Genomic DNA, 17,057 nt, shown 5'->3' on the forward strand with positions numbered 1-17,057 from the left:
AGATGAGCGCCACAACCCCATAGTCGCCTTTGACTGGACTTAACCATCCAGGGGTCCTTTATCTTTTACCTAGATGGCACCTGTCTAATATTCAAGGGGAGGGGAGTTCCAAAGGGCAGGTCACCACACTAAAAGCCTGATTCCTACATTGTGTGGAACGGACCTCCTGATAGGCTGGCATCCGCAGGAGGTCCTCACCTGCAGAGCGCTTGGTTTGGGCATATAGGGGGTGAGACAACCTTCTAAGCATCCTGACCCCAAGCTGTTTGGGGCAGGTAAAGGCGCAGCTGGGCTGAATGGGGTTTGCAAGCACCAACGGTCAGCCAATCGTGCAGGCAAAAAATGTGTTGCCCGGTGTCATCGTGACATCCAGGGATGGATAGGGCGTGGGATAATAATAATAATAATAATAATAATAATAATAATAATAATAATAATACATTTTATTTATACCCCGCCCTCCCCGGCCAGAGCTGGGCTCAGGGCAGTTAACACCAATAAAATTTCAGTAAAAAATAATAAGAAAAAAGGAAAAGGAAAAAAACAACAATTTAAAATACAGGTTAAAATGCAATTTCAAATGCAGCCTCATTTTAAAAGTCAAAAACCATAAGGGGAGGGAAACATAAGGGTCAGATTGCGTCCAAACCAAAGGCCAGGCAGAACAGCTCTGTCTTGCAGGCCCTGCGGAAAGATGTCAAGTCCCGCAGGGCCCTGGTCTCTTGTGACAGAGCGTTCCACCATGTCGGGGCCAGTACTGAAAAGGCCCTGGCCCTAGTTGAGACCAACCTAACCACCTTGCGACTTGGGACCTCCCAATTGTTGTCATTTGAGGACCTTAAGATCCTACGTGGGGCATACCAGGAGAGGCGGTCCCGTAGGTACATGGGTCCTAGGCCGTGTAGGGCTGTAAAGGTCAAAACCAGCACCTTGAACCTGACCCTGTACTCCACCGGGAGCCACTGCAGCTGGTAGAGCACTGGGTGAATCTGCTCCCATGGCAGGGACCCCATAAGGAGCCTCGCCGTGGCATTCTGCACCTGCTGGAGTTTCTGGGTCAGTTTCAAGGGCAGCCCCGCATAGAGCAAGTTACAATAATCAAGCCTGGAGGTGACCGTCACGTGGATCACTGTGGCCAGATCAGGGCCTGCAAAGGGAAGAGAAGGAATGATCTGGTCCACTACTGGTTCTGCATCCCTAGAGATGAACTGTATCACTTTCTTGGGTGGAATATTGCATGGGAGGGGTAATGCCATCATTGGGACTCATTTGTGGGCTTCCTAGCACACCCATACTTGGGATCACATCGCTGGGCTAGATCCACCTGACCCCATCCATTGTTCGGTTTGCTTTCTCCCCTGCTGCCTCATTCTGTTTCCTCCGAAAAACACTCCGTACTCCTATAAGCTTCCTGAGCCACTACTTTCCTCTTCCTAACTTGTCGCCATGGAAACTGCAAGCATCTCCTCTCCCCACCACTCAGTATTGACCAGCGTGAAACATGGCTCTGTTGCACCACAGTGAATGATCTTCCTCTACAAGGTGGCAGCAGATTCTTAACTTCCAACAGTCGGAGCTCACAGTCAAAAAGTGGTCTGCTGGCCACGTAGGACTGTCATTTTTCAGGCGGGGCGGAGTTCACCTTTAGCAGGTACGCAGTGTGTAGGATTTATTCAACCAATCTTTATTAAGGTCCAGAGACCCAACAAATCGTTACAAAGCAATGCACAATTCAGACAGCCTCCCTCCAGGTTAAACAAGCATTTTGTTCAGAATATAGGGGTCTGTGATGGCCTGGGAATCCAATTCAGAGACTGAACCGGAGGAATCCCAGCCTGCACAGGAGTCCCCGCCTCCAGGGCCAGCTGAACTGGGGCAGGGCCTTGATTCAGAAGCGCCTGCACCTGTGCCGGATCCTCAGGAGCAGGCACCAGGTGAATCATTCTGGCTCCGGAGGTGGTTGAGGACTCAGTGCCTACAGGTGAGTCTCCCCCTGGGTCCAGTAACCCTTCAGCCTCTCCTGAACTGCAGAGGCTCAGGGCAGAGAGGCGAAGGGAACTGGTTTCTCCCAGGAGGAGTGCTCGCCTTAAGGCCAGGAGAGGCGGGTCTCCTGGGGGCCGGGACCGCCCCTGGCCTCAGAGAAGATAAAGGCCAGTCAGCCCGGTCCCAGGTTGCGGGAGCAACGTCGTTGAAGAGCTGTTTCGGCCAGCATCCAGTCCTGTTCCCCCAGAGTTCCTGTCCTTGCCCATCTTATTGCTGTGGACTCCGCTTCGCCCGAGGAGGACTGTCTGCCGACCCTCAACTCAGGTCCTGGACCTTGCCCCACGGTACCCCCCCTGGACCAGCACAGTTTGCTCCCGCCACACCCACACTCCCCCTTCGATGGGGTGCGTTCGGGAAAAGCCAGAAGCCATGGCTGACCAGGCAGCTGTGCTGATGGCATTGGCCCAGGAGAACCAGGCCTTGACTCACGCCGTGCAGCAGCTCAGCGATGCGGTTACGGCACTTCAGCAGCGGTTGGACGCCCTACCGGCTCCTGTGGCCGACGCCCCAGCTCCAGGCAAGTACTCAGTGGCCTTGCCAGAGAAATTTGATGGGGCCCCGGCCAGCTTTCCCATGTTCCTCGCCCAGGCCAAGTTGTATATTCAGGGCCAAGCCCGGAACTTCCCTGACGACCACACCAAGGTGCACTTTTTGATCAGTTTGTTAAAGGACCAGGCGGCCAAGTGGGCATTGCCGCTGCTCAGGCAAGACTCCCCCTTGCTGACAGACTGTATGGGGTTCTGCAACCATTTGGAGGCCGCATTCAGCAACCCCCAGAAGGAGAGTCAAGCCAACCGGGCAATTAGGCGTTTAAAACAGGCCAAGTCCACTGCGGCCGCCTACACCATGGAATTTCAGCTGTCGGCGCAAGACTTGTCTTGGAATGACTCTGCACTTCGGGACCAGTATCTTGAGGGACTGTCAGACGAGATACTGGACCAGTTGGCCATGATGGATCGTCCCATCACGCTGGACGCCCTTATTCAGCGGAGCCTGCAGATAGAAGATCGGTTGGAGGACCGTCGCGGTAACGCCCCCCTGGACCAGCACAGGGTCATTGGTTCTTGCAACCACCGATAAAAACTTTGCCACTGCTAATGTTCTAGCATTTGTCCGGTCTTCCAATAGGAACCTGACATAGTGAGCCTCTGATTTTCCCGGGAAAGGTACCAGCAAGGGTAATATCAGTTCAGCCCTGGCTTGCTCATATTTTGCACAGTGCAGCAAAATATGTTTTATAGAATCGATGTCTTGAGCACATGAGCAAAGTCTGTCCTGGTAGGGAACTCCTCTCAACCTGCCATCCAACACTGCAGAAGGAAAGACGTTTAGTCTGGCTTTGGTGAATAACCTTTGATAATTTGGTACTGTCAGGTTTTTAATGTAAGGTGTTAACTTAAAGACATGCCCATATTGTACTTCTACTGCCAGCGGACTACAGACTGTATGTGTCTCAGTGGTCCGAATGGACCGGCATCCCCCGAGTGAGGGTAGGTTTTGTTTGCTTAAATCCTACACTTGATACTGCACGATCTTATCACTTCTCAGCCTTTTGGCTAAGATCAAGTGTAGTATCAAGTGTAGGATTTAAGCAAACGAAACCTGCCCTCACTCAGGGGATGCTGGTCCATTCGGACCATGGAGACACAGCCCTATGAACCTCGGTCTGCTTCCACCTGCCTACTTAGTTTTAACCTGCACAGGAGATGCCCTCCTCCATCTCTCCATCCTCCTCCATCATCTCCTCCTCCATCTCTGTCACAATGCCATGGTAGAGAAGAACATCAGAGAAGGTTGCTCGATGAGACTGTCTCGCCAGAGTGGTGCATGCTCTGGTTATCTCCCGCTTGGACTACTGCCATGCGCTCTACGTGGGGCTACCTTTGAAGGTGACCTGGAAACTACAACTAATCCAGAATGCGGCAGCTAGACTGGTGACTGGGAGCGGCCACCAAGACCATATAACACCCGTCCTGAAAGATATTCATTGGCTCCCAGTACGTTTCCGAGCACAATTCAAAGTGTTGGTGCTGAACTTGAAAGCCCTAAAGGGCCTCGGTCCAGTATATCTGAAGGAGCGTCTCCCCCCCCCCCATCGTTCAGCCTGGACACTGAGGAAAAGGGATAGCAGTAGGGAAGGACAAAGGGGTAGCTGGAGTTGGAGACCGGCCCCTAGTTCAGAGTTTCTGTGTGTCACAACACGTTAATGTGTTGGTGTGTTGTACAAATGATCCTCACGGGGCTAGATAGGGGTCTGGTCGTGTTGTGCGGATGCCTGATTATCGTCTTCCAAAGCAACTACTCTATTCCGAACTTAAAAATGGAAAGCGTAATGCTGGTGGTTAACAAAAGAAGTTTAAAGACTCTCTCAAGGCAAATCTTTAAAAATGTGACATAAACACCGACAACTCGGAAACACTGGCCTGCGAGTGCTGCAATTGGAGAACAGCCTTTACCAAAGGTGTCATGAGCTTTGAAGACACTCGAACTCAGGACGAAAGGGAGAAACGTGCTAAGAGGAAGGCATGCTTGGCAAATCCACACCGTGATCAACTCCTACCCGGAAATCAATGTCCCCACTGTGGAAGGACGTATGGATCCAGAATTGGCCTCCACAGTCACTTGTGGACTCACTGTTAAACCTGTGTTTATGGAAGACTATCTTACTTGACTACAAGTGATTGCCAAAGAAGAAGTTTAACCTCCGGTTTGCTATTACAGTGGTACCTCAGGTTACATACACTTCAGGTTACATACGCTTCAGGTTACAGACTCCGCTAACCCAGAAATAGTACCTCGGGTTAAGAACTTTGCTTCAGGATGAGAACAGAAATCGCACGGTGGCGGCGCAGCGGCAGTGGGAGGCCCCATTAGCTAAAGTGGTGCTTCAGGTTAAGAACAGTTTCAGGTTAAGAACGGACCTCCGGAACGAATTAAGTACTTAACCTGAGGTACCACTGTCTAAAAAAGTGTGTCACTGACATGAGAAGTTTGGAAATCTCTGCCCTAGTTAGAGAAGAAAACCACATTAGCTTAGGGTGTCTTTGTGCACTGCAAAGCCCAGTGCTAATCCTGCCAGGAGCAAAAGCAAGGTGTAAACAAATATATATTAAGAACAGTGCTACCCCAGGCACGTAGCACTCTGATCTTCCAGAGGCATCTGTAAATACAGATTAGCACCTAGAAATGTGATACAAATCTGTGCCCTGCCTACTAATTCTCTTTGTGTCGGGTGATTTCTCAAGGAGTCAGACCAGTAATTAACCTACAGATCTTGCTGTTTGCGTACGGCGGCACAGAAAGGCTGCCAGGCAAACCACTGCCGCCGAGTCAGGAATACGAACCTCTCCATCTCCTATGGGTGAAAAGAAGTTCATTTAGAGAACTTCATGAGACTCTTTCCAACAAGATGACTGTCTTGTTCCCACCTGCTGTTGTGATCTAGTCAAGCAAAACGGCTATGGCTGCAGTCCTAACCCCACTTCCCTAGGCAAAACTCACTGAATTCATGTAGGACTGACTTCTGAGTAGATGTGGTTAGGATCAAGCCAGCAGTGTCTCAGAAATATTTAGTAGAAAAATAAAACAATTCTTTAAGAAGATAGTTAAAAAGACTCTTCTTAAAAACCTAAGAACTCCCTTAAAAGAATCAAGTCTTCCAAAAAGTTATATGATCTAAGAAAGTCTTTAAAAGAAAAAACAAAAAACCAACACGGCTACCTATCTGTATCTTTAAAAGAAGACTTTCCAAAAGAATTTAAAAATTACCGTATTTTTCGCCCTATAGGATGCACTTTTCCCCCTCCAAAAATGAAGGGGGAAAGTGTGTGTGTCCTATGGGGCAAATGCAGGCTTTCGCTGAAGCCTGGAGAGCGAGAGGGGTAGGTGTGCACCGACCCCTCTTGCTCTCCAGGCTTCAGGAAGCTATCCGCAAGCCTTGGGAGCCCGCGGAAGTTCCCGCCGGGCTCCCAAGGCTTGCGGACAGCAGCCTGCAGCCCAAAACCCGGGGAGCGCAGCGGAGCGCAGCGGAGCGCACCCCGGGCTTCGGGCAGATGTCCACAAACCTTGGGAGCCCGGGGGAGTTCCCGCCGGGCTCGGAAGGCTTGGGGGCAGCAGCCTGTTCTAGGGGCTGGGGTCGGGGGAAGCTCGGGCTTCCCCCGCCCCAGCCCTGTGGCTGGGGGGGAATAATTTTTTTCTTTATTTCCCCCCCCAAAAAACTAGGTGCACCCTATGGGCCGGTGCGCCCTATAGGGCGAAAAATACAGTATAATGTAGCACCAACTGAGTACAGGAGTTTAAGTGTAAGCTTTCATGTACATGCAGATACCTTCAGATGAGGGTATCTGATGAGAAACAAAACTATAAAGTAGAATGAGTACAGTTGCATGTGGGTTAGAATAACAAAGTCCAAGTAAAGACTGTCTGTGTTATCTACATAAATTAAAAAATTGTCCAGTAGCACCTTAGAGACCAACTAAGTTTGTTCTTGGTATAAGCTTTCATGTGCTTGCACACTTCTTCAAATACCTCAGATAAGTGTCTAAAAAGTGTGCATGCACACGAAAGCTTATACATAAAACTACTCAGTTGGTCTCTAAGGTGCTACATTATGATTTTTAAATTCTTTTGGAAAGTCTTCTTTTAAAGACTTTCTTAGATCATATCACTTTTTTGAAGACTTGGTTCTTTTAAAGGAGTTTTAAAGAAGAGTCTTTTTAACTATCTTCTTAAAGAATTGTTTTAATTTATTTCGACTACAGCAGACCAACACAGCTACCTGCTTGAATCAAATATTTAGTTTTGTTTTACCTAGACCCAGGAAACTGAAGACCCACTGGAGGACGGAAGCCGTCTGGAGCCTCCTTTCTAAAGGGACGGAGCGGGGAGCAAATTCGACCTTCATTGCAGCTCGTGGCTTCAAACTGGATGGCAAAGGACTCTCCAAGGACCAGCAAAGGAAATGGGAAAGAGCAAAGTCTCTGCTGACTTAAAGGAGTGGTTTGCATGGAGCAATTAACGTGGGAGTGGATTAGGCCTATCCCATGGAACGGATCAAGTGTTCCTGTGGGCATTAGGAAACTTTGATTTAAGAAAGGTAGCCAAGCCATCAAGCCAATGAGCAGAGAGAGTCCAGCTTGTGGTCTAAACCACTGAGCCTCTTGGGCAGGGGTCAGCAGACTTTTTCAGCAGGGGGCCGGTCTACTGTCCCTCAGAGCTTGTGGTGGACCGGACTAAATTTGTTGGGTGGGGAAATGAACAAATTCCTTTTCCCAGTAGTGATGTATGGAAGTGAGAGCTGGACCATAAAGAAGGCTGATCGCCAAAGAATTGATGCTTTTGAATTATGGTGCTGGAGGAGACTCTTGAGAGTCCCATGGACTGCAAGAAGATCCAACCAATCCATTCTGAAGGAAATCAGCCCTGAGTGCTCACTGGAAGGACAGATCGTGAAACTCCAGTACTTTGGCCACCTCATGAGAAGAGAAGACTCCCTGGAAAAGACCCTGATGTTGGGAAAGATGGAGGGCACAAGGAGAAGGGGACGACAGAGGACGAGATGGTTGGACAGTGTTCTCAAAGCTACCAGCATGAGTTTGACCAAACTGCAGGAGGCAGTGGAAGACAGGAGGGCCTGGCGTGCTCTGGTCCATGGGGTCACGAAGAGTCGGACATGACTAAACGACTAAACAACAACGATGAATAAATTCCTATGCCCCACAAATAACCCAGAGATGCATTTTAAATAAAAGGCCACATTCTACTATGTAAAAACACGCTGATTACTGGACCGTCCACAGGCCGGATTTAGAAGGCGATTGGGCCAGATCTGGCCCCCGGGCCTTAGTTTGCCTACCCATGCTCTTGGGCTTGCCGATCAGAAGGCTACCCAACAGCCTTAAGGACTTGGCTCTGGATTTGTGCAGGGTTGACTCCTTAGCCTTGTCTTCTCATAAGATATCCCTTGAGGCAGCAGGTATATTTAGAAGCAGAGTGAGACACGGGTGGCGCTGTGGGTTAAACCACAGAGCCTAGGACTTGCCGATCAGAAGGCTGGTGGTTTGAATCCCCGCGACGGGGTGAGCTCCCGTTGCTCGGTCCCTGCTCCTGCCAACCTAGCATTTTGAAAGCACGCCAAAGTGCAAGTAGATAAATAGGTACTGCTCTGGCGGGAAGGTAAATGGCATTTCCGTGCACTGCTCTGGTTCGCCAGAAGCGGCTTAGTCATGCTGGCCACATGACCCGGAAGCTGTACGCTGGCTCCCTCGGCCAATGAAGCAAGATGAGCGCCACAACCCCAGAGTCGGCCACGACTGGACCTAATGGTCAGGGGTCCCTTTACCCTTTACCTTTAAACATCCCTAAACATGTTGCAAGAGTTGCCATGTCTTCCTTTCATTAATGAAAGGAGGGGCATAGATTTTCCTTCCAGTGGATCAATATCAGTGGTTTATATACCACTGTATTAGATAAGCATGTGTAGAATTATGGTGTGGTGTGTGTGTGTGTATTTATACACTTTTATTTTTTTCCCTGTTTGTTTTTCACTTTCTTTTGTTTGAAATGTTTTCAATTAAAAAAAATGTTATTGGAAACATTTTGCATCTGAATCCGCTAGGTTTTGCCCTGGCGAAGTGCTCATATTTTCTCGAACGTAAAATCCACTGGGCTCTGTGGGACTTGCTTCAGAGGAGAGAACAGGAGAGATGCCTCCTTCTAAGAGAAAATGTGAATCTTCCGGCTGCACATTGCTCCATCCTCCCCGCCAGTCTGTTCATGGAGTTGTTTGTGGCCCTAACAATCGTCTGAGGCATCTGCAAGGCTTCTATGTTCCCTTAATACAGAAGCAACAAGTACCAACAGGCCTTTTGTTTGTCAGTCCAACAGAAGAGCCTCTTGTATCCGCAGACGGCAGGAGGGTAAAAAAGACTCGCACAAGACGCATCTCCCGGCAAACGGGACTTTGTCCGGCTGAAACTCCATCTCTATCAAGGAACAGGAGGAGAAAGTAATGCAGTGCTGTGACCCATGGCTGCTGGAGGGTGTCTTCTCCCATGTGTGCAGGGTTGCCAACTTCTCAGCTGGCCCTGGCAGCTCTGCAGAATGCTGCGGCACGATTACTGATAGGTGTGAGGCATTGTTTGCCTAGAACACCTGTGCTCAGAGACCTGCACGGGTTGCCGATTTGCTACCATGCCAAGTTCAAGGTGTTACCACCAGTTTGATGTGGGTGGCGCTGTGGTCTAAACCACTGAGCCTCCTGGGCTTGCCGATCAGAAGGTTGGTGGTTCGAATCCGCACAACGGGGTGAGCTCCCATTGCTCTGTCCCAGCTCCTGCCAACCTAGCAGTTTGAAAGCACGCCAGTACGAGTAGATAAATAGGTACCACTGCAGCGGGAAGGTAAACGGCGTTTCTGTGCATTTTGGTTTCTGTCACAGTGTCCTGTTGTGCCAGAAGTGGTTTAGTCCTACTGGCCGCATGACCCTGAATGCTGTCTGTGGACAAACGCCGGCTCCCTCGGCCTAAAAGCGAGATGAGCGCCACAGTGGCTATATGCTGCCTTCAGGATCAGCCATAGCTTGCTTCTAAATACAGTGGTACCTTGGTTCTGAAACGCCTTGGTACTCAAATGACTTGGAACCCAAACATTGCAAACCCAGAAGGAAGTGTTCCGGTTTGCAAACTCTTTTCGGAAGCCAAACGTGCTCCGTTCTGAGTGCCACGCTTCCGGGTTTTTTTGTTTTTTTGTTTTCGTGGCTTTTTTGTTTTGTTTTTGTGACTGTGTGGAACCCAGTTCAGCTACTGGTAGATTGAGTGATTGTGTGACTGCAGTACATTCTTTACTGGTTTCATTTTATGGATCAATGGTCTCGTTAGATAGTAAAAATCATGTCAAATTGCCATTTTAGGGGTTGTTTTTAAAACTCTGGAACAGATTACAGTGGTACCTCAGGTTACATACGCTTCAGGTTACATACGCTTCAGGTTACATACGCTTCAGATAACAGACTCCGCTAACCCAGAAATAGTGCTTCAGGTTAAGAACTTTGCTTCAGGATGAGAACAGAAATTGTGCTCCAGCGGCAGCAGGAGGCCCCATTAGCTAAAGTGGTTCTTCAGGTTAAGAACAGTTTCAGGTTAAGAACGGACCTCCAGAACGAATTAAGTACGTAACCAGAGGTACCACTGTAATCCATTTTGCATTACTTTCTATTGGAAAGCGCGCCTTGGTTTTGGAATGCTTTGGTCTTGGAACCGACTTCTAGAACAGACTAAGTTTGAGAACCAAGGGACCACTGTACCCCTTGCCTGGGAGCAACAGTGGGCAGGGCTGTGTCTGCTGCTGCTTGGACAGCAGCCTTCCTACAGACATCAATGGGTGAAAGGGCCATAGCTCAGTGGAAGAGCATCCGCCCTGGAAGCAGAAGGTCTCAGGTTCAATCCCTGGGATCTCCAAGGAGGGCTAGGAGAGACCCCTGCCAGAAACCATGGAGAGCTGCTGTCAGTAGCTGCCAATGTGCTAAATGGAGCAAGGGTTTGACTCTGTATAATGCAGTTTCTAGGTGGGAGCGGTAAAGGTAAAAGTAAAGGACCCCTGGACAGTGAAGTCAAGTCAAAGGCAACTATGGGGTTCCAGCGCTCTTCTCGCTTTCAGGCCGAGGGATCCGGCGTTTGTCCGCAGACATTTTTCCGGGTCATGTGGCCAGCATGACTAAACCGCTTCTGGCGCAACGGAAACCCGTGGCGGAAATCTGAGTGCACAGAGATGCTGTTTACCTTCCTGCTGCAGTGGTACCTATTTATCTACTTGCACTGGCATGTAGTTTAGACCACAGCACCACCCGCGCTTAGGGAAGTTTTTAATGTTTGATGTTTGATTGTGTTTTTAATATTCTGTTGGGGACCGCCGAGAGTGGCTGGGGAAACCCAGCCAGATGGGTGGTGAATAAATCTCATTATCATTATTATCAATGGATTTAATTATTTGACCTGCACCAGAACTAGGGGCAACCCCCGCAGACCAGCTAGGGAGACAGCTTGCTGTAGTTTTTTAGCACTTCCGCAGGTGGCGAAAGCATCCTGGTGACTTGCTGTAACAATTGCATGATGAGTTCTGGCACCTGTTTTCCCAGGGGGGCGGGGAGCCCTGGGGGTGCAGCGCAACAGCAGGAGTGGGGGTGGGGCAAGAGGCAGACCCTCCTGTTTCACCTCTGCTCCCTGCCTTGCACACACACACACACACACACACACACACACATATCCATGGCAAAGCCTCGCTGCTGCAAGGGCAAGGCCACATGATATAAGGGCAGCTCTTATCTGCTTGGTGGCGCATGTAGCTCACACACTCATGTGCCGTTTAGCCACCTAATGCCTTTGCCACCTTTGATGGTCAAAGGCTGATGGCACCTGATCTGGAGCCAAGTCCCTGCTGCCGGGCTTCCTGATAAGATTACGCCTTATCGCAAAGTCTGAAGGTTTGCCGATCCATTGGGTGCCATTCTGCAATGTTCCCTTGGCGCCACGCCCATCACGGGGGCAGGGGAGGTTTTATTTTCCAGCCGAAGGGCCGCATCCTATTGCAGGGAGCATTGTGGGGGCCGCATGCAAGTGGCAGTCAGGGCCAGAGGCAAAATTGGGAGCATCCCCCCCCCCATCCAAGAACGAAGAGGCATTGTTCAAGGGCACATTTCAGCTAGGCAAAAACACCCAAGGAGAGTTCAGAGGAGGGTGGTGTTGGGTGTGGCCTAAGGAAAGGCCCAAGAGCCGCAGAGACAGGCCTCAAGGGCCGCATTTAGATCCCAGGGGTGTGATTCCCCACCCCTGAGCTAAAGAAACATGGGATCATAAGACAATGCAAAGAATCGACCCAGGTTGTCTCATCATTTGAACCCAGCACAACCTTAATTATTTACACACACATGGTTGCTTGGCATCCAAACCACTGAGCCTCTTGGGCTGGCTGATCAGAAGGTGGCGGTTCAAATCCCCACGACGGGGTGAGCTCCCGTTGCTCCTGCCAACCTAGCAGTTTGAAAGCACGCCAGTGTAAGCAGATAAATAGGTACCACCGTGGCGGGAAGGATTTTGGCCAGATACAATGTGCCTTGTGACTAGGAGTCTGCCTGCCACCCTACAGCTGAGGGGCAGTCAGCGGGCGGACCATTTTGACAGCGGGAAGCCTGCACACGCAAAACCAACAGTGTCTCTCACAGACGTTGGGTACCACACAGCATGTTGTCACACACCCCTTGGAGGTGACACCCGGGACAGACCGCCCCCACCACACCCACCTTGCTCCGCCACTGCTGACATAGCACACATGGGCTCTAGGAATTCAGCACACATTTTGTCTCTCTCTCGGGATCTGAGTAGGGGGCTGAGATGTGAAGAATGGCAATTTTCGCTGTCTCCGAGTGATAACGCACAGGCAGGTTCAACTAGGGACTTGAGTCAGAAAACAGAGTCTCTCTCTCTGCCTGGTAAATAGGGAGAGCCGGAACATATGGCATGCGTGTGTGGCTTCCTTTAATCTGAAAAGCAGCAAAAGTTGTGCTGCCTGTGGCTGGTGGAAGCTGTAGGCCGCGTAGAAACCCTGCGTTTAAAGCCTATTCTGCACCTCTACAAAGAATCTCAGCAACTGAATTTTGTTAAGGGGGCGGGGAATTGTAGTTAAACGACAGCTCCCAGGATTCTTTGGGGGGCCATATGCTTTCTACGTGTGTGTTTTTAAAGCTTTGATTAAAGTGGTCAATCAAACAATACAAATTAATTCAATAAAAATAATAGGAAGCAGGGCTGCCTATTTGGAAAAGATTCAATATTGGGTGGCTTAAGACTATGACACCTTCCGGTATAGGGCGGTATAGAAATTAAATAAAATAATAATAATAATAATAGGAAAGCATTGCATTGTGAAAAGGGAATCCTTGGTGTCTGTATTTGTTGTACATAAGATAAAATCCCGCCAAACAGCACAGAATTTTTCAGGGCCCTCCGAGTCTTTGGCAACACATAATTTATGAGGTTTTTTCCCAGCTACATGTCGACTCCACATATTTTTATACCAAAACAAAACTCTCAAGTCTTGTCAGGTTTTCCATTTGGGGGCAGGTGAGGTTGTGGCAGCCGCCAGTATCAGTGTCAAGAGCTCCTGAGAGCTGAAACCTTTGCCTTGACCATCCCATAGATTTAGCAGACAAATTTGCAGTGTTGCTGGAGTATTGTGGTCATTTCCTGACCAAACCATTGTCCAGAATTTGCATTTATTTATTATTAAAACACATGCATTCAAAAGTTACAACACAGCTTTGCCCACTGCCATAATATTGCAGAATGATCACTTCAGTCCTCAATCACTGTCATGTTGGAACCCAACTAACAATCTGATTTACTAGAAAGAAACCTCTAATATACCAATAGAGGCTGGGGTTAATAAATTCTGGAGCGTTGCTCTATCAGAACACCTCACATACCATTCTTCTTCTTCTTTGGCGATCCCTCGTAGCCAAGTAAGATTGTCTTCCATAAACATGGTTTTAACAGTGAGTCCGTAAGTGACTGTGGAGGCCAATTCTGGATCCACACGTCCTTCCACAGTGGGGACATGCTTTCCGGGCGGGAGTTGATCACTGTGAGGGTTTTCCAAGTGTGCCTTCCTCTTAGCACATTTCTCCCTTGTGTCCTGAGTTTGAGTGTCTTCAAAGCCCATGACACCTTTGGTAAAGGCTGTTCTCCAACTGGAGCGCTCGCAGGCCAGTGTTCCCCAGTTGTCGGTGTTTACATTTTTTACATTTAGATTTGCCTTGAGACAGTCTTTAAACCTCTTTGTTGATCACCAGCATTATGAGAAATTAGGAACCGCATAGAGGTAGAAGGAAGTCATCAAATAAATCAGGGAATAAAACCGGAGATTAGGTACAGATAAGAAAGTGGGAGTTGCGGTTAGAAAAAGACACGGTCAAGATAAAAGGCTCTCTTACTGGAATTATGTGTTTAGAATATCATCAGGGATGGTTTGTATTTCTGGGGTAGCTGTGTTTTTGACAATATTTTTCGTTTTTTATTTTTGTTTGTCTTTTCTTTCTTTTTCCTTTTTGTGTAGATCTTCTTCTTTTATATAATAGAATATTGTGTTTCATTCTGTGCAACATTTAATAAAGTTTAATAACAATTTTTTAAAAAAATAAAATCATAAATAAATAAACTCAGTCAATCAATCAACTCATATTCCCCTTAACACAAACAGCACAAAGAGCGTGGGTGCTTTAAATCTTCGGCGGATGATGGTAAAAGATCTGGTGATCTGCCTTCCTTCTCCACTAGACTAACAAGGGCGTAAAACAGAAAGGAAACAGCTACTCCCTCTTTCTAATAACTGCTGAGTCTCAGCACGGGAGAAGGGGCCTAGCTGAGTGAAATTGATGATGTCTTCTCAGAATAAGGTGCCTCCCAGCTGTCAGTATTTTGCAAAAGCGAATCAGCTGCATATCTCCACTTTTGGTTTGCTTGCTTAAAATGGGTTAAAGGACTCAAATGTCCTAGTAAGGACATTTATAAAAAATAAAATTAAATATAGGACTTCTTCTGGTTTGGAAAGTGATGAGGAAAGGCATTGGACAGTGTAGGATGAACGAATGATTACCGTACTTTTCTGTTATAAGACTATGTTTTCCCCCCCTTTAAAAATCATCCTAAAAAGTGGAGGTCGTCTTATACATGGGGAGTGCAAATGGTGGACGTTTGATCAGTTGCTGCCACGGCTGTCAGCAGCTATTGTGCATGCTGAACACAGCGAAACCTTGAGACTTTGTGATCTGAAAAATAAATATGAGGTATGTACTTTTGTAGCCCAAGAAAATCTTTAAGAAAAAGAAAAGAATTTTTTTTTTAAAAAAAAACAAACCCAATGTTAATCACCACCCCAAACACCCACAAACCTTAAAAATTTAATTCACATATGCAGTTTCAACCCATTGGTTGCTTCTTCTGTATCTTTTCAAATTCTGCAATTTGGGGAAGGATCATAGCTCAGGGGTGGGGTGTTTGCCTTGCAAGCAAAAGTTCCCGTGATCAGACTCAGTAAAGGGCAGCCTCCTATGTCCTTAATATCATTCTTAAGATGCCATTAAAAATGTGGCTGCTCTTAATGGCGATGCTGCTGCCTATTTCTGCCATCAGTTAGGAGACACTGGCTCATAACAAAAGGACACTGGTAGCCTTTTGCATTTCCCCCAGACAGATCTCTCCAATTTCTGCTTGGTTCTCCATTTCCTATGAGCGGGTGTAAGATTTGGCAGTTGAGGGAGCACTTACTAAAGGTATAGCTGCCGCATTCTGCATTAGTTGCAGTTCCAGATCACCTTCAAAGGTAGCCCAAGCAGTCCAAAAGGTAGCCCAAAAGTAGTCCAAGCAGGAGATAACCAGAGCATGCACCACACTAGTGAGACAGTCTGCGGGCAGATAGGGTCTCAGCCTGTGTACCAGATGGAGCTGGTAAACAGCTGCCCTGGACACAGAATTGACTTAGCGTAGTATGTGCTCCCTCAATTGCCAAGTCTTACACCCGTGCTGTGGGTTAAACCACAGAGCCTAGGACTTGCTGATCAGAAGGTCGGCGGTTTGAATCCCCGCGACGGGGTGAGCTCCCGTTGCTCGGTCCCTGCTCCTGCCAACCTAGCAGTTCGAAAGCACGCCAGCGCAAGTAGATAAATAGGTACTGCTCTGGCAGGAAGGTAAACGGTGTTTCCGTGCGCTGCTCTGGTTCACCAGAAGCGGCTTAGTCATGTTGCCACATGACCCGGAAGCTGTACGCTGGCTCCCTCGGCCAGTAAAGTGAGATGAGCGCCGCAACCCCAGAGTCAGTCACGACTGGACCTAATGGTCAGGGGTCCCTTTACCTTTACTAATATTTTGTTGGGGGCGACCCAGAGTGGCTGGGGAAGCCCAGCCAGATGGGCAGGGTATAAATAATAATAATAAATAATAATAATAATAATAATAATAATAATAATAATAATAATAATAATATTTAGGCAGCAATAAGTAGTTAAAGCAGTGCTGGATCCTTGATATCTTTCCTTCCTTCCCCTGTTGTGGGAAAAGCCTGCAAAGGTTTAAAATCCCACGTCCAGGAATAGAATTCCACCCTCCCTCCACAAACACACAGCTCTAGAGACTTTGGGATTCTATTTATTTTAAATGCCCCCTGGCACTCCCATAGCCTATGATCCGCCTTTCAGATTTCTAAATGGGCACGCCATGGTAGATTAAAGAGGGGGATTAATTCATTATTCGCCGCTCCTTTGCTCCCTCTGGACTTCCCCTCGCTCTTTCATTTGAGATCTTTTTAAAGGGTGGGTTGCCTGGGGATCTGTCCAAAGATTTTTAGTACTGAAAATTCCTGTCTGGAAAAGAGAATGGCAAGGATTCTGGGGTGCTGTCCAGCACCTTTGCAAGAGAGAGAGAGAGAGAGAGGGAGGGAGGGAGGGAGGGATTCTTGTGTGTTTGTGTGCTTGTGTGTTTTCAGTTGCCTCTGAAAATGAGAAACTGTGTGCTTCCAAGAGACACTTTGGCAAGTGTGTGTGAAGTCTGAGAGTACACATGTGGGAACAAACACTGGATGGAAAGCGTAATGTCAGTGGTCAACAAAAGAGGTTTCAAGACTCTCTCAAGGCAAATCTAAAAAAATGTAGAATAAACACTGACAATTGGGAAACACTGATCTGCGAGCACTCCGGTTAGAGAACAGCCTTTACCAAAGGTGTCATGGGCTTTGAAGACACTCGAACTCAGGACGCAAGGGAGAAGTGTGCTAAGAGGAAGGCACACTTGGCAAATCCACACCGTGATCAACTCCTGCCCGGAAACCAATGTCCCCACTGTGGAAGGACGTGTGGATCCAGAACTGGCCTCCACTGTCACTTACGGACTCACTGTTAAACCTGTGTTTCTGGAAGACAATCTTACTCGGCTGCAAGTGATCACCAAAGAGAGAAAGAGAAAAGATTCTGA

At 48.1% G+C, this 17,057-nt stretch overlaps 1 protein-coding gene and 1 long non-coding RNA gene across 3 annotated transcripts in view; both read right to left on the minus strand.

Moving 5' to 3' along the window:
* Positions 1-6,995, minus strand: part of MOGAT2 (monoacylglycerol O-acyltransferase 2) — a 229,251-nt gene extending 222,256 nt beyond the window's left edge. For both annotated transcript variants that reach the window (XM_083610062.1, XM_083610061.1), the window contains exon 1: positions 6,853-6,995. In XM_083610062.1, the coding sequence (XP_083466188.1) occupies positions 6,853-6,946 (94 nt within the window). In that variant the 5' untranslated portion in view covers positions 6,947-6,995. The remainder of the gene's footprint in view (positions 1-6,852) is intronic.
* Positions 1-17,057, minus strand: part of LOC310761006 — a 177,755-nt gene that overhangs the window by 135,723 nt on the left and 24,975 nt on the right. The gene's annotated exons all lie outside the window — the stretch shown is intronic.

This window comes from Podarcis filfolensis (assembly GCF_964270895.1).
Source record: "Podarcis filfolensis genome assembly, chromosome: 4".
NCBI lineage: Eukaryota > Metazoa > Chordata > Lepidosauria > Squamata > Lacertidae > Podarcis > Podarcis filfolensis.